Here is a 24,229-nt window from a genome sequence, read left to right as displayed (position 1 = left end):
GGCCCAACTAAGCAGTGCCCCTCTGCCCTTCGCATGGGAGGTCCCTGGGACACACCCGCCTGCCATGATGCGCTAGGGTCTGAGCAGCCTCTGGTCCCCATTGGTGAAGAGCAAGGAGTCCTTATTCAAAGGGAACCGTGAATAACGAGGAATTGTGCATCTTCCAAAATGCTGGACACAGTATCGCTGGCTCTTCTAGACCCTCGCCCCTCCCTGCCAGGAAGTGGAATCGGAGCCCTTCCCCTTGAACTTGGGCAGGACCCCACCTGTCTCCGTAGATGGGGTATGGCACAAGTGACTTCCCAGGCTAGGTCATCAAAGGCAAGAGACAGCTTCCCAGGCGCTCTCTGGAGACGTGCCCCACCGTGTAAGAGGTTTGGCTCCCTCAGGGCCTCCAGGGAAGAGGCCGCATGAGAGAAGAGCCCGGCGCAGGCGCCAGGCACCAGGCATGGCGGTGAGGGCCCCCAGGGGACCCCAGGGCCGGCCCCTTCTCACGTGGGAGAGACCCCGAGAGTCACCACCTGAGTCCAGCCACCCTTTAGAACCGTGAGAGGGAACGAAAAGACGAGTACTGTTGTCTCAAGCCACTGATTCTGAGGATGGGTGTAAGCAGACAAGGACCTTCCTGAAATCTGTGCCCGGCCCAGGATGGGAGCCGCACCTGCCGCTCGGCGGGCGCCGGCGCACGGAGACGGCCAGGCCCGGACGCTGCGGCAGCCCCTCTGCGGTCCCCGGGGCAGGCCGCACGCCCGGTCTGGGAAGCTGATGAGACGGCAGCCCCCAGGGGAGCGTCCTCGTGGCGGCAGCTGCTCTCCCACAAGGTCAGCTGTCCCGGCGGTGCGCCCTGACGCCGCACGGTCCGCGTTGTTTCTCCTCCTCTAACATGACAACGTTTACTCCCCACGGTGGCCGCGGGAGGTGTGAAGTTGGCCTCCGGCAGCTCACCTACCGGTTACTCCACTGCGGCCCACAGGGCAACCTCTCACTGGCACGCCCTTCCCCGGGTCCTCTGCCTACCCGCCGGGACTTCTGTCCCCATGCCCTCTCTTCACAGCCCCCGCTTCTATCGGTGGTTTTCCACGGGGGCATTTCTGCCACCCCACCCCCACTTCTGGGGACCTGGGGCAATGTCTGCACCCTCTCTGACAGTCACGCTCAGGGAGGGGTTGGCGGTGCTGGTGTATCTGGTGGACAGAGGCCAGGAATGGCGCTGCTACATGGCCCGCAGCACCCGGGACACCCCCGGAAGGAAGCAGTACCCGGCTCCAAATGCCAGGAGGTCCGAGGTCAGAAACCCTGCTCTGGCTGGAATCCGCTTGTCCTGCGTCTCGCTCCTTTAGGGCTTTATTCCTGCGCCTTCTGTGGGGACAGCTCGATGAGTGATGGCCGGACCAAGATGTCGGTGCTGCTTTGGGCCGACTTTGACCCTTCCTGAGACACTGCATTTGACAGTGTCCGGCAGGCCTGACACTCTGTCTGTCTCCCGTGTTACTGAAGCCCAGGGAGGGGGTCACGTGGGCCATCGGAGTCTTAGCTTTGGAGGGGAGGGGACAAAAGCCCTGGGAGCTGGTGGGGAGGGGCTTCTCTAGAGGAAAGGCACACACCCGGTCTGGAGCCCAGGCGTGTGAGATGGTGGCTGATGAGTCACACGGGCCATCCCTCCCTTGACTGTTTCAGGCCTGGCAGCCACCCAGGGAAGAGTCCCTCCACCGCAATCCCCTCACGTGCCGTTCCGACGCACTTCCATCAGCGGCTGTGCAGGGAGGGGAGAGGCCCCTTCAAATCACAGCCCAGGGAGGCCTTGGGCTTCCTTTCCTGAGCTGCGCACAGAATGCGGGGCAGGAGTGAACGATCCAAAACACGTGTCCCCTTTCCCCTCCTGTCTCCAGGCTGCTCCTGCGGGAGGAGGCCTTGAAGTGAGAAGGGAAGGGGAGGGGGGCACTGTGACCTCGGGCAGGTGGCAATGCCTGGGCCCTCGGGAGGGTGTCACTCCAGGCAGCTGAGCCCGCCCTGCCCTCAGCCAGGCCGTGGACCAGGGGAAGCCACCTGGTGCAGATTTGCTCTCTGTGCCCCTACTTCCTGCAGGCGGGGCCCCCAGGGTCACTGCCTGGTGTCAGAGCATTTATCGCCCGGACCCCAGCAGACGTGACAGCTTCCTGGCTGACAGTCACATCCACGCCCCTGCCCCCCAGTCCGGGTGCCTCACGGACCCCCGCTCAGGAGAGGGGGCGGCCGGGCGGGCCCTGGCTGCTGGCTTCCGCGGGAAATCCGGACTCCTCCTCTGAACTCTGGCCTCCTGGAGGGGCCGGCAGGAGGGCGTCTATTTTCCTGGCTTCCTGCACAAAAGTCTCCCTGTGGTCGGGGCAGCAAAACGCAGGCAACCACGGGAAAGAAGGAGCCCACCACACGGAAAGCTGGGGTGATCTGAGCCTTCGGAGCTCACAACCGTGGTGCCGGTGTCAGGGGCACAGGGAGAGGGGCTGCCGGTGGGGGAGTCGATGGCCATAGCGCCTCAGGAGGAGGGAGGGCTTGGGAAAGTCTGAGCCAACCCTCTCGCCTCAGCGACAGGGGCCTGAGGCCATCAGGCATGGGGCCTGGCTCCCGGCTCAGGGGGCACCTGAACACGCCGAAGTCACAGTCTGATCCATGGGCCCAGGGGGGCCAGTGGAACCGCAGCCTGCACCCCCGCCGGGGCCTGTGGGACAGTGGGGGAAGTCTTTTGGGGGGATTCTCCCAGCTCCACTCTCTGGGGAGGGGAGGTCAGGGACAGCCCAGGGGAGCTTTGCTCTGCTCGGTGGTGGCCAAGGCTGGGCAGCCAGGGCAGGACAGGGCCTGGGGCAAAATGATAGGGTTATTGACTCTTCCGGGCCCTGCTTAGGAGGCGGACTGAGACCCAGCAGGAGACGGAGCCGGGCAGCAGCTGCCAGGAACTGATGTGAGAAGGAGCATTTATAACCAGAAGAGGAGCCAGAGGAAATGATGACTCATGGCTGCCCAGCGTCTGCTCCAGGAGGGTGGGAGGGGCCGCGCTGTGGCGGGGGGCGGGGGAAGGCGACCGCTTCCAGGAGAAAAGTATTTACTTTCTCCATCATACAAGACGGCGGCACTTATTTTCTGGTCCTTTAAACAACAACAACAACAACAACAACAACAAACTGACGTGCACTATTTTTTATAAAAGGCCCCTGCAAAATCCCTGACCAGTGCCCTTCAAAACTGTCAAGATCATGAAAACAAGGAGCATCGAGAAAGGGTCACAGCCAGGAGTCTAAGGAGACATAGTGAGCATGAGCCACGCGGAGTCTTGGATGGGATCATGGGTCAGATAAAGGACAAGAGGTTAAACTAAGGAAATCTGCACGATCTTGTCCCAGCAGGCTCAGATTGTGCGCTTTGGCTAATGATCGTGTCTCCACGTGGGCGCATTCGTAGAGACAAGTGCGCCACGCTCCTGTACGACGTTCGTAGGGGAACCGCGTGAGGCAGCTGGAATTATCTCCACGGTCAGCTCACATTTTCTATACATCTAAAACTGTTCTAAAAAATTAAGTCTGTCAAAATTTTAACAAGATACCTATTGTAAAAGGGTGTTTAAAAATTATCGTTAAAAATCATTTACGTGTTCACTGGAAACATTTTAAAACGCACGTTTTAAAATTGGAGAGCACGCTCCTGCCCCCCGTGCATGTATGGCCTCCCATGTTTCTCTTTCCTCTGAGTGTCACCAGATACAGGCAGTGAGTGTCCCCTCCCCCTCCCTGCCCTCCCATTCTGGGGGGGGGTGAGTTTTCCGCCAGCTCCCCTCCTTCCCCCCACCCCCTGCTCTCTTCTTCCGTGACTTGGAGACGCGCATTTCACAAAGCTGAGCCCAGTGATGATCATGGCCCCTCCAATTTGCTGAGGACGCTACAGCGAGCCTATGTTAATCTCGCTTTTCACTCCAGCCCTGGCAGGGACTATCAGCATCAGTACCATTTCACAGAAGAGGAAACTGAGGCTCAGAGAGCTTCGGCAACCCGCCCAGAGTCAGCCAGGCTAGGAAGCAAGGGGCAGAGAGAGCAGGAGCTGGCAACTCCCAGGTCTTGCTTTCTGTGGGCTCTTCCTGTCGGTCTTGCCCCACCCCCGCTCTCTGCTGAGCTGGGCGTGCTCTGGGGGCCCCTGTGACGCCCAAGGGCAGAGTCAGGGTGACCCACCGCTGAGGGGCATCGAAGACATCTGCTAAGTTACAGCGCATGGGCTGTGCTGTTTCAACAGCTTTGACAGAGCTGCAGCCACCGGCTCACAGGGGCCTCTGAGGGCCGCGTGGGGGCCGTGGGCGTGTGGGGAGTGGAGAAAGCTCAGCAGGGGCCCTGTGAAAACCAAAGGTAGGAGAAGCTCAGCTTTGGAATTTTCTGGGTCTCTGGGGGACTTCCCGGGGGCAATCGCCTGTAAGAATAGGTTGCCACCTGCTATTACGGAGCCATATTTAGCGGCAGGGCCGGCCTGGTCCCCGGTCCTTCCTCCAGAAGGCGGGCTTTCTCCTCGATGCTGCAGTCTGGGCAGCTCCCTGTCAGAGCTCTGCGAATGGGTCTGAACTGTTCACGGAGGCCTCGCGCCTCCGGGGAAGGGGGTGGGGGGCGCTGACCGCGGCCGCAGCGCTGTGAAGGCCGGAAGGGCGGCGGGAACGTGCAGGTCCAAGGGCGGCGCCGCCCGGGCTCACTGGTGAATTGAGTCTCAGGGCAGAAAACGAAGGTGAGACAATGAATTTGGCTTTAACAGCGTCGCCTCCACAGTCCCTCATCACCGCCCCAGAGCAACTGGGAGCGAGTCCGGGGTTATGAAGAAAGAGCTCAGAAAGATTTATAGTCAAATCAGGGTTCTTTCTGCTGGCCGTTTTTAGCTGTGTGGGCTTCCTGTACCCTCCCCCACCCCTGGCCTCAGTCTGCTTATCTGCACAGAGGGGGTGAAAATCCTGAGTTCGGAGTCGGGGTGACCACATGAGCCGATGCAGTGAAAAGCGCTGCACGCGTGGCACACGGGTGTGCAGGCAACGGGCGGGTTGCTTTCATTCTACAGGTGAGACCACGGGTGAACCTGGGCTGCTCCGACCCTCCGGCTTGAGGCCTACGCTCAGTGTCAGGCACAAGGGATGACTCTGGACGAGCCCAGTGCCCCTCTTAGGGGATCTCTGAGGCCACCTTGTTGGCCATGTCTTAGAGGAGACGGAGGGCTCAGGGGCTCACTTGCCCCCAGTCTCCCAACCAGGCGCAGAGCCTCGACTCTCCGGTGGAGGGCCCAGGGGTTGCTGCCAAGGCTGCTGGGCCTGCTGGGACTCGGTGTCGGCCACTGCCCGTCCGTGACAGCCCCGGGCCCAGACGCCAGAATCGGGGTGAGAGGCCAGCCAGCCCCATTCACAGACTGCAATCTGAGCGCATGCCCCAAAGCAGGGACGTCCAGCCCGTGGCCTGCAGGCCGCATGTGACGTAATGTAGAATTTTAAATTTTCTTAAAACTTTTTTTGCCCCCTCCTCCGTTTTTGTTGGTGTTTGTGTATTTAATGGGTGGCCCACGACAACTCTTTTTCTTCCAGTGTGGCCCAGAGATGCCAAAAGTTGGGACGGCCCTGCTAAAAGAGAATGCCACGGAAACAAGGGCCAATGTGGTTTAAAGGGACCTCGGGAATGGCCGAGATGCTTCAAGAAGGCTGACGTATTTGATTGGGTGCCCATCATGGGGGATTTTACCCCGGAATCTAAGCCCTGCCTGTCTTCTCCCCAAATGGGCTGGCAGTGTTTAAACAGCACTTAAATCCTACACTTGTTACTTGCGACTTGGCCCTGAAGAGGTCATTAAACTATGAGGTAGCCGTTCAGTCCAGGTGTGGAACTGAGCCCAGGTGGAATCTAGCCTGTGTGTGAAGCCCCCGAGGCTGGTCAAAGTCAACACCAGCCGCCTGCCCGGTTTGCTCTAAACCCCCTGGTCCTGTGGGTCTTCCGGCCAGGAGACCCACCGGGCCCTGCACTTCCGTCCCGCGCGGTTGGAACGATGGGAAATGGGGGTGTGTGTTTTCTCAGGTAAGAATGTGCTCCGGCATCTCAGGAATTTGCTCACAGGCTGACACAGCTGGGTTCAGCCCGCCCAGCCCTGGGTCATGGGGGTCATCTGGGGGGTGGGGAGGCAGGGGAGGGCCACAGGCCTTTACTTTCCCCCGGGGTCCCCAGGGTGCCCGCGCTGATGACTCGCACAGCTGCCCTGCGTTGCTCAGGACTTGACACTTTCCCGGGCCCCCGTCCGTGGGATCTAGCGCAGGGGTTAGCCACACGGGCCCACGGTCTGCACGTCTCTAGGTCCCCACTTCAGCTGCGGGAGGACCTTAAACAAGTCACTCCCAGGACCCCAGTGTCCTCTCCTGTAAAGTGGGAATACAGTTGACCCTTGAGTGACTCAGGGGTTAGGAACACTGACCCCTGCATAGTTGAAAATCCGTGTATAGCTTTGACCCCCTACCCCCAGAAAACTTAATTATTACTAGCCTGTTGTTGACCGGAAGCCTTACCGATAACATAGTTGACTAACACATATTTTGCATGTCATATATAGTATATACAGTATTCTTACAATAAAGTAAGCTAAAGAAAACAGTAAAAAATCAAAAGAAAGAGAAAATACCTTTACAGTACTGTATGTATTTAATGAAAAAAAAAAAATCCGTGCATAAGAGGACCCAAGCTGCTCAAACCTGTATTGTTCAAGGGTCAACTGTAATGATGCTGCTGCAGAGATTTTGCTAACGCAGCTCCATGTCCGGCATACAATTTACACTCAGTAAGTATAAGCTCTTATTATTCTGAGTATCAGAACCTCTAGGTGGGCCAGAAAAGGAGGTACAATTCAAGATGATCAATTTTGTTACTGATGGACTAGCTTGAGCGAGTTGAAGCGGGTGGCGGAAAACAAGGTTTTGATTTATCAGATCAGATGGGATGCTTCGGCGATCACAGGCCTTATTTATTATGAGTCAAAAAAATGGAGGGCGGACTCTATGAGACTCTTAAATAATGGTCCCAGAGTCTCGCCTGAGACATCTTCCTAGAAGCCTGGGGAGCTCTCAGCCCAGAGCGGAGACCGCAGGCTCCGAGCTCAGCAGGTTGGATTGCGTCCAGCAAGAAATCAGAGCCCAGCCTCGCAGGGCAGCTTCAGGCCCTCGCGATTCAGCTGCGCCCGCGATTCTCGCTTAAACGAACATGCCACCCGCCTCTGCTGTGATCAGTGCTGCGCCCACTGTGTGGTGCCGTGGTGACCTGTCTGGCAAATACTGAGAACGCCAGGTACGGTCACTTCCTCTCAACGCTGAGCATTCATTAGGGTTACCCCTTCCTCCACACCGAGTCACCCTCCCCGTGCCCCGGAGACTGAGGTGTCTGTGCCGTCATTGGCCTGCGGAGTCCTCCCGCCTGACCATCAGCCCTGAACCTGACTGTTCGGGGGCCACCGGTGAGACCAGACCCAGAAGGCGCAGAGATCATGGGGTGGGACTCCCCAACCCCCCTCCAGTGGGAGCACCTTTGTAACACCAACAACTAGCCCAGTGCCGGGGACACAGGAGGCCCCTGTGTGCGTTTGTGCAAATTGTGTGCCTTAGTACGAGGCCCCCAGGGGACAAGAAATTCCAGAAGCTTCTCAGAATGGAAATAGCCAAGCTGCTTGGGGGGATGGAGAAGCCACCGATCACCCCTCACCCTGCTGCCCACTGCCTTGCAGGCAAAACCCCGCGGCCTGCTTTGCAGGCTGTCACTTTGTCACTCACCCAGGGCTCCTTGGCAGATGTCAGTGCGGGTGGCTCCTCCGACAATAAACTGGGGATCATCGCAGATCTCCTGGGAACGAGACCCACAAAGTGCTGTCAACCCGCAGGGCCCACGCTTTTGTGGTTAGGACGCCTCAGTTCCCAGTAGGGACATCGCCCCCCTTCTTCCTGCCCACCTCCCCTCTGGGGACAGCTTTGCGGGTACAGTTAGACTGCCATTGAGGTCCCTTCCTCACCCCTGCTTCATGGGTCCCGATGGGTGCTGAGGACACTCCGGCTGAGAAGGAGAGTCATTGCCCAAGGCTCCACACTGTGTAGAGCCTGCGTCCTCACGCCGGCTCCCAGAGCCGCAGCGGCATCGCGTCCAGGCTCCTCTGCGGGGCGGCGAGCCCGCCACACGCTGGAGCTGCCCGACCCGTGCGCCAGCCCCGCTCCTCGGTCCCTGTGCCGCTGTTGCTTTGCTTGCCTGGACTTCCTCCCTTTCCCACCCTCTTCTCTCCTTTTCCACCTCTCACCACATTTCAAAAGTCAGCACCACCTCCTCCATGAAGCCCTCCTTCGAGCCCAGCGGCCGTCACTCTTCCCTTTTGATCTGGAGTCCCAGAGTACTTCCACTCTGCAACTGAATTTTTAGCTCTGCGCTGTCTGGTGGTGTCTAGGGACATCCCTCCGTCTTCCTAACACACACGTCTTGAAGGCCGGGGAATGTAGCTTTCTGGATTCGTCTAAGGGGCCACGGCACTGGGAGGGTCCATGTACTGTGAACCCGCTGTACGTTAATACTGGGTGTGGTGTTTTATCTCATGAGGCCCTCTCAGGACACAAACGAGTATTGTCCCCACGTTACAGGTGAGGACACAGGCTTAAGGGGATGAAGCAACGTGTTTAAAGTGATGCAGCTCACAAGTTACAGACAGCGCCGGGACAGAGGTGAACTTCCTGGTGCAAAATGTATGCTCTTCCTGCTGCTCCTGCGCTGCCTCTAACTCATCAGCAACAAACCTCTAAGGCTGTGAAAAACCTCAGGACGGTCCCCTTCAACAATCCTGGCCCCTTGGTGAAGCCGCCCTCTCGGGGCGCGCTTCCTGATTCTGCAGAGCCCCACCCAAAGCCACAGAGGAAATCAGGGTACCCATCCGGGCTTCTCTGGGCCGGGCAGCCTCATGGAGCTCCACCCACACCCTCGGGAGCCCCTCTCCGTCCAGCGGAAGCGTTTCCTGGGTGAGCCCCGAGTGGAGCCTCCGTCCTTCCCGGAACCACGATGTGCCGTCCAGCACATTCCTCCGCATTGTCTCGTCCCTGCTCAGGGCAGTCTGTTTGGCAGATGACAGGGACAATGAAAAACCCAGGCCAGCTTTGCGTGAGGCCTGCCAGCCAGGCACTGACTCAGCTGATGGAATGGCTGGGGCTTGGAGCCGGGAGCCTCGTATTGATAACCCGGAATGCGCCAAGCTCTTACCCCACAAGGATTTTTCCATTAGGTTTCAGAAACTTTCCTCCATCTTTGGCAGCCTCTCCAAAGAAGGCAAAGGTCAGAGTGGCGCTTAGAGAGGCTTCGGAAAATGGAACCGTGCATACAGCATATAGACCAAGGAATTAAACGTGGATGTGACCTAGGAACGGGGCTGGGGTCTGGGGCTCCGGACTCAGGCTTTGAGTTTGAGCCCTGGCTTGGCCACTTTGTCTACAGGTTCCCTGACCCTGCAAGTTCCTTCCTCTCTTTAAGCCTCTGTGTCCTCATCTGTAAAATGGGGACGTCAGGACAAGTGTCCCTATTACCTAGGGTTACTAGGAGAGCTAAATGAGAAAGCTATATAAACGAACCCTATAAAAACACTCTGTAAAAACAACCTATTGTTATTGTCACCAACGAAGCTGATGATGATCACTGAACTTGGAGGCAGGAGATGCAGGCTGGCAGCTGGGTCAGCGAGCTGCGTACAAGCGAGTCCTAAGCCTCTCAGAGGCTCGGTTGTCGCAGGAAAAAATGGGGACTGCCATCCCCTGCCCTTGCTCGGTCCAGATAGGAGTCGTCCTTGGATTGGGCTGGCTTTCTCCTCGCGGTGTCCCTGCATTTGCGACTTGAGCCATTTCTCCTCAGATGCCTTCCCCTCCCCGAGCCCTCTGCCACCTGTGTTGGGAAAGCCCCTCTCAGAGGCGCAGGCCCCGCAGGCCTACTCTCACTTCCTCCGGGACTCATCTCCTCCCGGCCTCTTCCCCAGTGGCTCGTGGCGGAAGCAGCAGCGCGCAGACCCGGTGCCCCTCTGCTTCCCAAGTTTCCTCCTTCCCCTTCCAAGGCACCTGCCTGAGAGGGGCGGGCCACAGCTTGTACTTCTGGTGCCTTTACCTGGAGTCCCTCACAGTCTGCCTCTCACCCCGTGGGAATCCTATCCCACCGCAACGCTCTGCTACGTCGCCCATGACCCGCTAATGTCCCAGAGCAGTGGACGCCGTTTTGGTCCCCTGGCCCGGCCCCAGCCACAGCAGCGTTCGAGAAGGCGGGAGGGAAGCAGAGAGCCGTTGTGGGCTGTGGGCTCTCAACACCACGGGCTCCACCCTGACACCTATTTGAGCAACTGTGTAACCTTCCCAGGTCTCGCTTTCTTCACCTGCTGAACGGAGGGTAGTAGCTCCTACTCCCGTCGGCTGTGTGGAGCTCAGCCTGTCCCAACATGGAGTGGCTCTGGTTCTGTTTCCCTGTCCAGCAGTCCCACAGGCCATGCCGACTGTTGGATGACTGTCTGTCTCCCTTCACCAGCCCCTGGTGAAACTATTTATCTGCACCACGAGAAGGCAGCGCATATAGTTTATACGCAGTTAGGTCATTAATAGTTTAGAGGCAGCAACTACCTGCGCTGTGGCCGGTGTAGGGCAGGCATGAATGAATGAATGAAGGAGTGAGCGCGCAGATTCGCTTGGGAACCTGTAAAGTGTTGCGCCAAGGCGGGGTGACTACACTCTCTTGTTTCTCACTTTCACAACCACAACTTCATCTGAGGCTTGTTACAGTCCTGCATTCATTCATTCATTCATTCATTCACTCGCTCCACCAATTGTCACTGTCTCTTTGTTCCCAGGTGTAGCCCGAGCACTTAGAACACTGCCTGGCGTATCACAGGTTCTCAGTAAATATTGCTGAGTGACTGAATGAATGAATGTGCACTGTGGGAGACCACCGACCCTACCAGGCACCGAGGATATGTTGATGACCGTAACGCATGGTTCTTGCAGGTCAGGGGACGTTCAAACAAATATATGTCATTATATTTATAAACTGTGAAAGTGCTACGAAGGAAACCAGCAGGGTTTGGGATAAAGAATAAAAAGTTAGGGAGGGGGCTGCTGAGAACGGCCAGGGACGATGACTTCAGGGAGGGGACACTGGACTACATCCCAAAGAACGAGAGTGAGCCAGACTCCGGACAGCCAGGCAGGGGAGGCCCCGGCAGGTGAGAAGGCGGGAAAGTGGGTGCCTTTGAGAAGGTGAACGGCGCTGGGCCTCGCGCCTGAGTCAGTGGAGAGAGGAGAGATGCAGGCGTTGGCTCTTCAGAGGAGGAAGTGAAGGCAAGGAAATGAGTGTCTCAGGGCGAGTCACCCAGCAGGTTGGCAAGAACTGAACTCAACTGCTGGCCTGGGGCACATCCTGTGCACTTGCCCCCCGTGGCCTGGGTGCGGGGTAACAGAGAAGGTGACCGGGGAGGCTCAGGGGGGTGGAACCAGGGCAGGGACACTCGTTCTCTGACTGGAACCTAGAGGGTGGGTTTCCCGGGAAGCTGTGTTTAGCTTTGGTCCCATTGGGAGGTGGCCCCAGAGGGGGATCCACGGGACATGCAGGGACAGCTAGACTCGGGAGCAAGCTGTCCCAGACATGCCGGGCCAGTGGAACTAGGAGGAACTGGTTCTCCACTCCACGTCCCTGTCCTTTATCACCAGCGTGAACGGTGTGGAGAGGTCTTTTCAGCTCCCCTTTGTTCAATAAACAAGAAACTGGCTACCTCTAACCGGGACTGCAGGGGACAATCCTGTCACCAAAGGACGGGGCTGCGGGCGTGCCCCTCCCTGCAGCCAGCAGCACCCAACTTTGAGACTGACTTTTCTTGGTAGATGAGACCCCCCCCACCCCCGCGCCCCGCCTCCCGTCCTCCTTCCTCCAGACCCTCGTCCCCACCTCCCACCGTCTCGCCCCTGGAGTGCCATAAAAGTCGTCCCCAGGCTCCCTGCCGTCACCCGAGTTTTAGCGAAGTCCGCAGAAGGCCCTGCTTACGGGGACCCGTGGGTGGAAGAGGGCCAGGCGCCCTCTGTGAGCGCGGGCCACCCGGGAGCGTCCCCGCGCGCCGGCACCGCGTAACGGGCTGGGCAGCCCGGGGATGCTCGCGGGCGCTGGGCTGCGCGCTGGGGCTGCGCGGCGGGGCTGCGCGGCTGCGGGGCGCACTCGCCCTCCGCGCCCGCCACTTCCGCCGCGCCGCCGGGCCCCCGCACCCGCCTCGGCCCGCATTCCGCCCGTGCTTCCTACCGTGGGCCGCTTCCACACGATGCCCTGCGTCTTGCTGGAGTGGGGTCCCAACTCCTTGAAGCCCAGGGAGGACGCGAGGGCGGGGAAGGAGGGGTCCTGGAACAGCACCCCGGCCTCCAGGCACTGGTCCCGCAGCTCCTCATAGTCCTGGTTGAGGTATTTGACTGCCCTCTCGTGCGAGCCCAGCCCCTCGGCCGCCTCCCGGTCCTTGGCCAGCTTGGCCGCGATGCCCGCCATGGTGCCCGGCTGCGCAGCGATCGAGGTCGGGTGCTCGGTGCTGGGCTGGGTGCAGGGGCGCGGCTGGGGCCTTCGCTCGGCAACGGGACTGCGGGCTGCGCTGCAGGCGATGATTCACCGCCGGGAAGCGCCCTCCGTCCGGCGGGGTGTGGCCTCGCCGCGCCGGGCCTGCTCGGCAGCTGGCCCGGGACCCAGCCCGCCTGCGCGCGGCCTGAGGGACGCGAAGCTGGTGCTGCCACCTGCGGCCGGGTCCGGGGTGGCTCAGCCGGCGGCCCAACACAGGGGCTCCCCGGCCGGAAAGTTGGGACACACCCCCGAACGACATAGCCAGCCCCCTCCCTCCGACCCCCTCCCCCGCGCCCGGGGAGAAAAGCTGGACAACCCCGGGACTGGGGCAGTTGTGACTCTCCAGGAAACAGCCTGTGAGCCAGCAGGTCAGGGAGGGGGCCTAGGAGACATCCCCTGTCATCGATAGGGCCCCAACTTTGTGCCACTGTCCTGACGGCTATGCACAGGCGACCTCATTAAATGCTCCCAGCAACCGGGTGAGAAAGTTGTCCTCCTGCTATTGTGCCCACTTCACAGATGCGGCGACCAAACAGAACGAGGATGAAGTCAGCAAGGCCTGTGGCAATCGCGATGCCGCGCGGCTTCCGGTCAGCTACTTGATCCGCAGGGTTAACAGATTTGGCAAATAGAAATACATTCTCCCAGTTACATTTGAACTTCAAATACACGCTAATAATGCTTTAGTGTAAGTGTGGGGGGAAGAAGGAACTTTCCTCTCCTTTTCTAGGTTCTTTCACTGGTCTAATAATTGAATCAACATGAGACAGGGTAACCAGAGAAACAGCCAAATGCAACTACATACGTACACAGGGAACCCCCACACCTATGGCAGGTTCAGGGACAGACAGGGGAACAGAGGTGTACAGGGCATTCTCAGCGAAGGCCCCTGTGGCTTCAGAATGGAGGATGGACAATCGCAGGAGGAGTAGACAGGGAGTAATTACTAGTTCACCCTGCCCTATAGGTATGTCAGAAAGGTTATCTCTGATCATCTTTAGTTATGGGCAAGGACGCTGACTTAAATTCTTTGAGGGAGACATAAACGTTTCTCAGGGGTCCATTGCCTTCAGCTCAAAGGAATTCACATGCCACAGCAGCACCCCCTGGGAGGCTCTGAGCTCTTCAAGCGTGAGTTCCAAACCCACTCAAGGAGAGCACAACCGCCGTAAGAGGGTCTGCAATCTTGTTAACTATCCTGTGATCCAGTCCCTGCCTTGGCCTGGCTTTCTCCCACCTTCAGGGAATCTTCCGTAAGGTCCCCTGCTTCGTTTCAAATGCATAACAGGAGCCGCACAACTGTTATTTTGGGCAGCATTTGAGATCTCGCTTCCCGGATATGTTGTCAGGTTTGGCTCAAATAAACTCATAAAAATTCTCTACAGGTTTCGACGTTTCTTGCATTCACAGGCTGGAGAGTTCTTCCTGTTGCAATAGTCTTGCCCTGTTTAAGCCTGGCTGTTTTTATGCGATGTTCTCCATCCTCATCTGAGTCTGGACACGCTGCCTGAGGGACGGGAACCACCACCGGCCAGCAGTCTCTGCTTTCTGTATCCTTGGGTGACATGGGAACACAGGCATTCACTTCTAGCTCCAAGGTTTCTGGTGCAACAATTTTCTGAAGCCGTCCCAATGGAAAACAGAGGCAAGAGACTGTCCTTCCGGGAAGCTGTTAATTGGTTTCACTGTGCAATTTCCTCTGGGCTCACCTGTATTTTTTGCTCTGGGCTCTTGGGAGAAAGTTTCTCCATCAGCCCAGTGTGGCAGAGCAGTTGGGAATGGCCAGACTTCTGCCAGTCTCCTGGGAGACCTTCGAGCCTGCTAAGCTCTCCCTCCCCAGGCTTCTAAGCAACAAAGGACTGGGCAGACCAGCCCTATCATCGCAATCCAGTCAGAAACGCCCTGCATCCTGAGGGCAGAAGAGCTTCCCGCTCGTCGGGGACACCCTCTCCCTCTCCGCAGCCAGGCCTCAGGGACTCGGGCTTCTGCTCCCAAAGGCCCAGAGCTGCTTTGAGCTACTCAAATTGATTTGCAGCCATGCACAATGATTATTCCCCCCTGCCCTTGGACAAGATCCAGTTCTTAAACCTGAATAAACACGCTCTTGAAACTCTTCAAAGCCTCCCTCACAATGCTGTGGCGCAGGATCAGGCAACAGCTCATTTTTCTCTGACCTGACAATGCCGGTCCCAGGCACACGTGGGCGCAGGCGGACACACCATGGCCTCGCCCTTCACGGTGGGGAGGCTTCCCCGGGTGAGTCCCCAGCGCTGAGGGCAGCAGTGAGTCAGAAGCAGCCGGGATCACCCAGAGCTGCCAGGGTGCGGGCCCGCAGCAGGGTGTGTGAGAGAGAGCTGAGAGAATGTGTCTGGATCACACCAAGGCGATCTCTTTTCTTCCAATTATTTCCCCCAACTGAAAAGAAGAGAAAACAGCCATGCGGGCCACTGCTCCTTTACGACCCTGGATGTTTGTGACAAGTCGGAGGCACAGTCTGCAGGCTTGGGAGGTACTATGCGAAGCTGCCTGTTCAGTTGAGCGTGTCCACACGCTGGCCCCTGAGCTCCACGCTTTCTGCACGTTTTGTCTTCGCTATCCATCAAGGGAGACCTCACTTTCCATGCTGTATGGATGGGAAAAAGGAGGCGGAGCGAGCCTGGCCCCACCCCCTAGACCACATCCTGTTCCGCTGTCTTCCTGGCTTAGGAGGGAGAGGGGGATGGCAGGAGTCCCCTTTGTCCCTAAGGCTGAGGCCCAGGAAAAGCCAGTCACTTCTCTCTCATTCAGATCTGAGATCTGAATTCGAAGGCATCAGAGAGAACACGAACAGTATAATGTTGCAATGAATGGCTGTGTTTTAGAGGTTTCTCCCTTTTGGAGCCCTTGGTAGCCAGTGAGTCTGGGCACCGGGCTGCGCTTGGGAACCTCTGCCCTGGATGTGGGCCGATGTGGGGGGCAGAGCGAGTGGAGCAAAAATGTACACTCTGACCCTCGTTCATTGGCTCGCTGCCTCCTGCAGTGGTCACGTGACTGACGGTCCCCATCCTGAAGCCAGCCAGGGCTCCCCAGGTTTACCCGTGTGTCCGGTGACTGCTCCGACACGTTGCCACCCCTACCCCCCGTCCCCCCTCCCCACCACCAACGCCGCCCAGTCCCCTGCCCTCCGCCCCCGACCCCGCCTCTGCTTCCACAGGCAGACGCCCGCTCCTCCTGTGTTTCCCGTTCCCTGGCTGCTCTTTCTAAGTCTCTGTCACCGGCTCCCCTTTCTCTGCCTGGACCATTGTACAGGTTGTTTGGGCTTTTTTCCTGCCTCAGAGCTGCCTGGTTCAACATCTTCTCTGCTTCCACCTCCCAGTGATGGGGCCGCCTGTGGATGTGGCCGGCACATGGCGGGGGCACCAGGACATTTCCACTGGCTGATGCGTCTTCCTCCTCTGGAGGCTGCTTTTGGTTTTTTATTTGGTTTCTTTTCTCTGCTCAATATATACACTGAGGAGACTTTTCTACGGACTTAAATTTTTTTTTTTTTTGGTTAAAATATTAATTTATTTGTTAGACTATTCATTTGGGCTTCCAGACACAGCTAGTGATGCTTAATGGCACGCGAGCCATTGTCCAAATAATTTAAAGATTTTATTTATTTATTTTTAGAGAGAGGGGAGGGAGGGAGAAAGAGAGGGAGAGAAACATTGATGTGTAAGAGAAACATCAGTTGGTTGCTTCTTGCACGCCCCCTACTGGGGACCTGGCCCGCAACCTGGGCATGTGCCCTGACTGGGAATTGAACCAGCCACCTTTTGGTTTGCAGGCCAGCACTCAGTTAGCAGAGCCACACCAGCCAGGGCGTCCAGATGATATTTATAACTTAAACCTGCATGGGATGGAAAGCCTGGAAAGACATTGCTTTGCATCGACCCTTCTGCGGGCCCAGCAGAGCCCATCCCCCGGCTGGCACCGAGTGCCGGCTACCCAGCCTCCTTCCTTCCAAAGGGAGGCTCTGGCCTGCCGGGCCCAAATAAGGCAAAGTGACAAAAGGGGCCTCCATGCAGAGTCTGGGCTGAGTCACCTCTTAGGGACGTGGCCTCGCAGCATCTGACTCAGAGCAGGGAGATCCTGCAGTTCTTCATGGCAAGAATGAGAGTCACAGAAGCAGCAGACTCACGGTGGGGAGGGAGAGCAGGGCCGCCGCCTCTGTCTAAGTGCTGAGGATGGGCAGGCGAGGCCGCGGAGGCTGTGACGGCGGAGGGTCCAAAGGCCACAGGGGAGGCTGGAGCCAGCATGGGGCCTTGGATGCACAGGGTGGGGGCCCATCCTGGTGCCCCATCCTCAGGCTGTGCCCAGTCCCTGCACAGATGCCGAACGTGTTGTGGGGCCAGTCGCTCTGCTCTACTGGGTTATGCTGGGGAGGCCGGGCTTCCTGGCTCACGCTCAGAAGGGAGTGTCTCGGAGGAATTTCCTTCCACCTCAGCAGTCCAGGAAGTGGTCAGAAATGTGAACCACAAGAAGACAGGTGTGCCCTGCGATGCCTATTCTGTGATGTGCGTTCGAATATACATTGAAAAGCGCACTGATGAATAATGAGAGCTATTGCCTTAGCGCTTTTTATGTAACTTCTGCACGTAGGACCAGGTGGTATAGACATTTACGTCTCCGATTACCTGCTGGCCTGTAAGGGGCTGAATGGGACCGCGCCTTCCTTACTCACCCGTGATCCTGGCAGAGCACGGGACACCTGCCGGGTCCTTGGTAACGGTGTATTGAAGGAGGAATCGCGGACACAGAGCCTACCCCCGGCAAAGCGTGCTGGCGTCTTTAAGGGTCATGTCATGGAGATGAGGTGGGGACGTGCTGCCGGGGCCCTGTGTCCTGCCCAAGGGTCCCTGATGGAGTGCTGAGCAGCCCAGGCTGAAGATCGACCAGGCTTGTTTCAGACGTTTGGGTTTAGAGGGGTGTGGGGTGTGCCATCGGGGTTTACAAGAACATTGAATATCCCTCCCCAGGGTGGGGGCGAGGCACCCATGGCCTCGGTGGGAGGCCCTGCCCTCCCTCCATGGGGCTGGGCTGGCCCCTCCCGCAGGTGTGAGGGCTGCGGCTGGTGTGGGGGGCGGGGTGGGGTGGGGGTTCTTCAGGAAGCCTGCTTGGGGCCAGACTGGCCGGTCAGCACACAGCCCGGCCATTTCGAGGTCAACCACAGAGCCCTGGAAGCCAAGGAAACACAGGGAAATCCCTGGGGATTTGTGCAGGGGGTTGGAGTGGGCGTGCACGGTGCGGGGGACGGTGGCGCTGTGGCGAGGGCGGCTGAGAGGGGCCAGATCCTGCAGGGCCCCGAAAGGACCGTGAGGGGGTCCCTGACAGGCTAAGGAGGCAACCGGCCGGTCAGGCAGGACAGGAAAGGGGTCGCAGGTGTGCCCTGCCCTGGGGGCTCCTTCCTGGCAGCAGGACTGACCGGGATTGCAGACCCGCCCCTCCCGATTTCCCCAGAGCCCTGCGGGAAAAGGACTCGACTATCGGGAAGGCAGTGAATCCCCGGTTTTCCCGTCCTGGCTCCTCGCGCCCCCGGCGCTCCTATTCCTGCACCAGCAGGCCCGCGGCTGTCCTCGCTGGGGAGAAAGCAACCCCCTCCACGCGCTGAGGCGCTGGCCGGTTTCTGAGTCTCCGAGAGCGGCGGGGACCCCCGGGATTCCTGGACAACAGCGCTAGGCCTCTGGGAAAGTCCTGCCGCGACAGTGACGAGGTGCGAACCTCGGCGGGGGTGTCACCGCGGCAGACGAGGGGACATGGCGCCTCCCGAGGCCCCTGGGTGTGGTGTTGGCTCCACCACGTGGCAAAACGCGACATTGTTATTTCAAAGCCAGAGAAACCCCATCTGAGGAAATCTTGGCCTCAAAAGACCATTTCCTCAGCGTATTCTGGGTCCTTGTAGTGGAGAATGGTATTTATGTATGTATTGTATTTTTATTTATTTTTATGTTTTAAACTTTTAAATATTTATTTATTTGAGAGAGCGAGGGAGTGCTATTTATTATTACACTTATTTATATATTCTTTGGTTGATTTTTGTATGAGCCCTGACCAGGGATTGAACCCACAACCTTGGTGTATGAGGACAACACTAGCCAACTGAGGTGCTTGGCCAGGACAGAGAATGCTGTTTAAAAACTAGACCTAGGTGCTTATTGCCACAGACACGCCAATGACCTCAGACCCCCATGGCAGGCAGTGTCCTCTCTCCATACAGAGGGCATTGTCCACGCTCGGCTAACAAGCCCTCCCAAGGGTTTTATTATGCTGTAGGGGAATGTGCCTTTGTTTGATTTGTATTCACTACTGTGTAGGGCCCAGACTCTGTAAAGTTACATGTTAATGTGTACTTTTTTGCCTAGTACAGATGCAAATAATTTTTTTTTTTTAGGTTAAAAAAACCCAACGAAAACTAAAACCAAAACCAAAAAACCAAACCAATCAAAAACAACCTCCCTCCACCCCAAATCCTAAAGTTTACAGTTTTATTACCCTGTAGGCCATTAACCAGCTTTGTACATAGCCCAGATATTTTAACATTCTTTATTCTGTGCCTGCAATATTTAATCTCTTAAATTCTCCCTGAGCCAACTTTACTAACTGCTGGTTCTCTCTTAATTGGGAAAAATAAATTGTTTAAAAATAGGTAAGTAAGTCACAGTCACTTTATGGAAGTGAATAAATGAAATAACATTTTAACTTATGAAAAATTGTACTTGACCTTCAATTACAAACTAGTACCATGTGGTTTGTTTTAAAGTTTCCCCTTTCCATATTTGTAGTTCCCTATTCCAACAATGAGAAATGTGGCTTCCATCATTCTTAATCTATTTCTTCTTTCTTCATTCTCTTTCTTGAGGTGCCAACCCATTCCACTGTGAAGATGAAAACACCAGTTGAGCTCACCAGTGCTTAACATTTGTTTATAGTTTTTTTGGATCTTAATTGAGTATTATATGCTCAAAAAGCTATGGGCAAAGTTTCTTGGGTTCGTTTTTCTTTTTTCTCCTTTCCAGGAGGTTCTGAGTCAGAAATCTGTTTAGAATAGGGACTGGGTTCATTTATTCCACTACCCTTAGCTAGAGTTTTATTAACAAATCCTCACTTTTTGCACAGGATGGCTATGTAAATAGAAATATCAAATATACAAGTAACAGAATGTAAAGAAACAAACAACAAAAAACTTTAACTGTTGATCCTGCCCCTGGTGGTCTGCATTCAATTTACCAGCAATGTAGTTTTACTAGCCTTTTGCTGGAATCCTAACTACACATTAGTTCTTCCCACCCCACGTGGAAAATGACGGTATTAGCACATTTTAATGAACTCCAGAGACTTTTCTCTGCTTAGAACTCTGAGAAATTGATATCCCTCTAGAGGACCCCTGATAGTAAAAAGCAGTTTCAAATCTCTGGAGCTGGGCCATTCAAAGCCAGTCTTAAACAAGAGGTTGAGGGATGCTCCTGATTTCAGTTTTATACATGGTTTTAGTGCACTTCTGGTAGAAGGGGAGATGTTTTTATGACTCATATAAAAGACACCTAATTTTTAGTTTTTGATGGCTGGGCTGTGTGCATTGTTCACATTCGTGCCAGGAACGAGGCTCTAACAAAGTGCGACCCTGGGTAAGACTGGGAGTTTGTCTTTAAGCCACTGGTCCCCAGTTCATCACCCTCTCCTCTCTATTTTCCATGTATGCAGGAGCCCCCCAATCTCTTCTTACACATTTTAAAACCTTCTTTCATAAAAGGATCTACCTCATTCACATCAAGGTGTAAATGACTGATAGCAAAGTAAAGTAATACTTCTCTCTTCTACCTCCTACGGGACAACCAAGCTAGTGGTCCATGACCCTACCCTCCAGGCAGCTGTAGAATTTCAGGGTTCAATGCAAAATGGAAATGTGGCCACACTCACCAAAACTCAGGGGGGAAGCACCATTAAAATACAAAGCTTTTTTTTATTTAAAATATTTTTTCTTATATAGTGTCATAGTTTTATATAACATGATATTTATTAATTTGATGGTGTGAATGATTAAAGACTTTCCTGTCTCACTTCTCTGCAGATTTCATATGTGAGGCCATCAAAATGTATACTTTTGGGATGGTGATAGCAGAACAGTAAACTACGCAAGTGTTGGTAGCTGGGTCCTCCGGAAGTAGAAGCTGAGGTGGAATGTGCCGTGCAGAGGATTCGTTAGGGAACAACACCTGTGAATGGAAGCGGGAGGAGGTGGTCTTTATCAGAGGGAGAACTCAAAATGTGATGCACTTGTGACAAAATTTTGGCCAATCCCATGGGGTGCTCTAGAGCACCCATGACCCATAGGAGATGCTATGTTGGGCCACAATGTCTTTATACTCTTGCCTGTCTCAGCCCTCAACTGGCTGATTGTATCCTCATGGGGTCGTTGAACATGCGTCTCTACCCCAGTGGCCTTTCCTGGGGGGTGGTTTTGCCTCTCAGGGAACACTTGGCAATGTCTGGATGTTGTCAGTTGTCATGGCTGCAGGGATGCTACTGACATGTAGTGAGTGGAGAGCAGGGAGGCCGCTGAACACCCTATAATGTACAGACCAGCCCCTCCCCCAACGGAGAATTATTGGGTCCAAAATGTCAATAATATAGACACTGAAAAACCCTGCCTAACCTTTTATTTTTTCTAAAAAGTCAGCAAGATCCAGAGGTTTGATTCAATTCCAGTTCATTTGTGGAGGCAGAAGTATTCACAGGTGGACCCGTGTTGTACATCACATTGTATCAGATGAGAAGGCAATAATGTACCATTTCTTGTCATGTACAGATTCATAAGTGTGTTCAGGTGTCGTCAGGCTGATTGATTCCTTATAAAGTTCCTCTCAGGCTGATTGATTCCTTATAAAGTTCCTCATTAGCCTTTACCCTAATAGTTTTATCATGCAGGGTTGAAACATGGTGACTTCTAATCCCATCACTTGCTTTCCCATCAGCTGCAGTTGTTCCGAAAAGAAAAGCATTACCTTATCGACGATGGACCCCGAAACACAGTCCACCCAGGAAAGGCAGGATACACACACGGCTCTTTTCCTTTATCCATTTTCAGAATGCCCTAGTCATGAAAAAATGTGTTTAAAATAGTGTTGGTAAGTGTTTTCAGAAAAACCGCATCTGAGGAGCCAAACAGGAAAAGAGAATTAACTACACAAATGGATGAAGTACTTGGCTTTATTGGAGTCCACAGGGCCTGTTGGGACGAAACAGGACACTAGGGGGCGGCAGAGACCACAAGATGCTGGAGCCAGCCCAGCTGTTGCCTTTTGCAGCTCCAGTGTTAACTAGCTCGAACCTCAGCACGCCTGAGAGGCAACACCTGGTCTCGGCCGCAGGGGCGGGGGGCAGGGTTTCTCTGTGGAGCTCCTGTCCTGGTTATCTGCAGCTGCAGGAGTGCCTCCCCTGGGCTAGCAGCGGGAACCCAGCAGCCCTGTGGGGGTCTTTCCGTGACCAGAGAGCAGCCTCCAGCGAGCTCAACTCCCAGGGTGCATTCTGTGTGTTTTGAAGTGGTCATTTGTCTCTTTAAACAGTGTCAATATGGTATCTTGAATACCAACAGAGGCTTTCAGATAAGACACACCTGGGTTTGAATCCTGGTTCTGATACTTAAGAAATGTGTGATGAAGCTCAACGTTCGCACCTGCGAGATGTGGGTTGGGGATAGTTGCTAATGCACAGGGTTATTGCTGAAACGGAAGCTTGTAAGCAAAGAGCTCAGCAAGGGGCTTGTTTTGTGAGTGTGCGAGGGCGCATGCGTAGTATCCACAAAGGTCCGCCCCTTAACTTTTGCGGGGCGCGTGGCTGCATTCAGCTTGCCACCCAGACAAGCGTCTTAGCCGCGAGTATAGTAAAGCTGTGTGCTGGGCCTCCTGTGTCCTCTTGTGTCAAATGCGCAAAGGAAGACCTAGGAGAGTAGTGACTTTTCTAGGTGACCACGAGGGTGGGACTGAGCAGAGGCTGGAATCCAGGCCTACTGACCCTTGGTCTAGGGCTCTTATGGGCTGCATCTAAATGACTATTTTCTATAAGATACCCTCAGCCCTTCTCTGAGCCCTTGGTTTAGGTCATACTTGCACACATTTCAGAGACTCGAGCATGAAATAGTCCTCAGGATACAGCAATACTTAAATTCTTACCATTCTACCCAGCCAGGCTTCATTGTGCTCTGTCTCTTGCCAATCCAAGAATGCAAGAGATACAGCTTGACTCCCACTTGCATGTTTAGCTAGTTACTCATTCATCCAACGCGAACATCTGTTATGTGTCAGGTGCGAGGGGGTGGGGTACAGGAGAGGGGTTTGCGATAATGGCCGGGGGATAGAGACCCAGCGATGAGAAATGCAGCCTTGCCTGCAAGAAGATACAACTCTAGTGGGAGGGGTGAAGGAAATACGGAGCTAGGAAGCAGACCAACGATGACGCTGTGATGGGATACGGGGACTGGTCGTTGGCTCAGGAGCCTTTCTGCAGGAGTGACACGTGAAATTAATCTGGGGAGATGCGTCGTGGCGGAGCAGAAAGAGAACAGGGCGATCCACTCTTCGGTTCGAGGGGGCAGGGGGTGTCGAAAGGCTGGGTGGGTTTGGGCGAGTCTCTCATAGTTCTGCATGGAGGAAGCCTGGGCAGGTAGGGTTGCTATGGTGACGGGGCTGGGCAGGGGTGACAGGGTGAAGGTCACGGTGCTGTGCCGTTGAGCTGACACGCCATCTTTAAGGGGCGTGGAAGTGCTTCGTGTGACGGATCAGACTGGAGATGGCAAGGAGCTGAGAAATTTGGAAGGTGAGAGTGACGATTGCGCGGCGGGGGGGGGGGGGGGGGGGGCGACAGAACTGTAGCGAAGCCGTGGCTCGGGGGCTGGAGAGAACTTCCGAGACACTTAGGAGAAACACGGGACAGGACATGTGTTGATGTACAGCCATGGGCACGCGCTACATCAACGCTTTGTAATCACCCTTGAGAAAGTGCTACGGGAAGTCCTAGCAGCCACCCGGGTATCCCTGGCCAGCTTGGGCCGGTCCTCTAAAGTGTGCAGGGGGTGGGAAGCAGCGGGCGCCTGTGATTGGCTCTTCCTCCTTTGCCTTCCCTCTGACAGCCCAGTGGAAAAGTCGGCGTTCTCTTTATCCTAGTGACGGGGCAGCTGGGGAGGAGGATGTGGCTGCCCCCTTCAGTCTGCGCGGCAGAGGGGACCAACGGGCCGTGCACAGCCTCCTCCCGTCCCGTTGGACTCCCGGCTCGGTGGCCGCAGCACCGTCGGCGGATTCCAGGGTTCTGGGCAGGAGTCCCATCCCGTAAACATCTCCCCCTCTGCCTGATGTGGGAATTTTTTTTCCCCCACTGTTGAAGTTCAAAATTGGATTAATTATAATTCTTGATTCATGACACATTCTCATCATTAGTTCATGCTTGGCTTTCTTTAATTTCCTTAATTTCTTATTAATAGTATAATAAACTCCTCCTAGGAATCCACCACCCCACCCAGGAGTGAAAACATTACCTAAAACTTCCATTTCTCTGTTCCCCTCTGCCACCCAATCTATCCCTCTTCAAGATGGGAAAGACAACTATCCTGATCT

At 55.5% G+C, this 24,229-nt stretch overlaps 1 protein-coding gene across 1 annotated transcript in view; it reads right to left on the bottom strand.

Annotated features, from left to right (window-relative positions):
• The window catches only part of CAPN2 (calpain 2), a 46,877-nt gene extending 34,211 nt beyond the window's left edge, over positions 1–12,666 (bottom strand). Inside the window, exons 1-2 of the mRNA XM_054576634.1 lie at positions 12,300–12,666; positions 7,787–7,856 (exon numbers count right to left, since the gene is read on the bottom strand). Coding sequence (XP_054432609.1) covers positions 7,787–7,856; positions 12,300–12,536 — 307 coding nt within the window. The 5' untranslated portion in view covers positions 12,537–12,666. The remainder of the gene's footprint in view (positions 1–7,786; positions 7,857–12,299) is intronic.
• Between the last annotated feature and the right edge of the window lie 11,563 nt (positions 12,667–24,229).

This window comes from Pteronotus mesoamericanus, unplaced genomic scaffold, assembly GCF_021234165.1.
Source record: "Pteronotus mesoamericanus isolate MK-2021 breed Mesoamerican mustached bat unplaced genomic scaffold, CSHL_Meso_final contig_347, whole genome shotgun sequence".
Classification (NCBI taxonomy): domain Eukaryota; kingdom Metazoa; phylum Chordata; class Mammalia; order Chiroptera; family Mormoopidae; genus Pteronotus; species Pteronotus mesoamericanus.
This window is presented reverse-complemented; position numbering and strand designations above follow the sequence as displayed.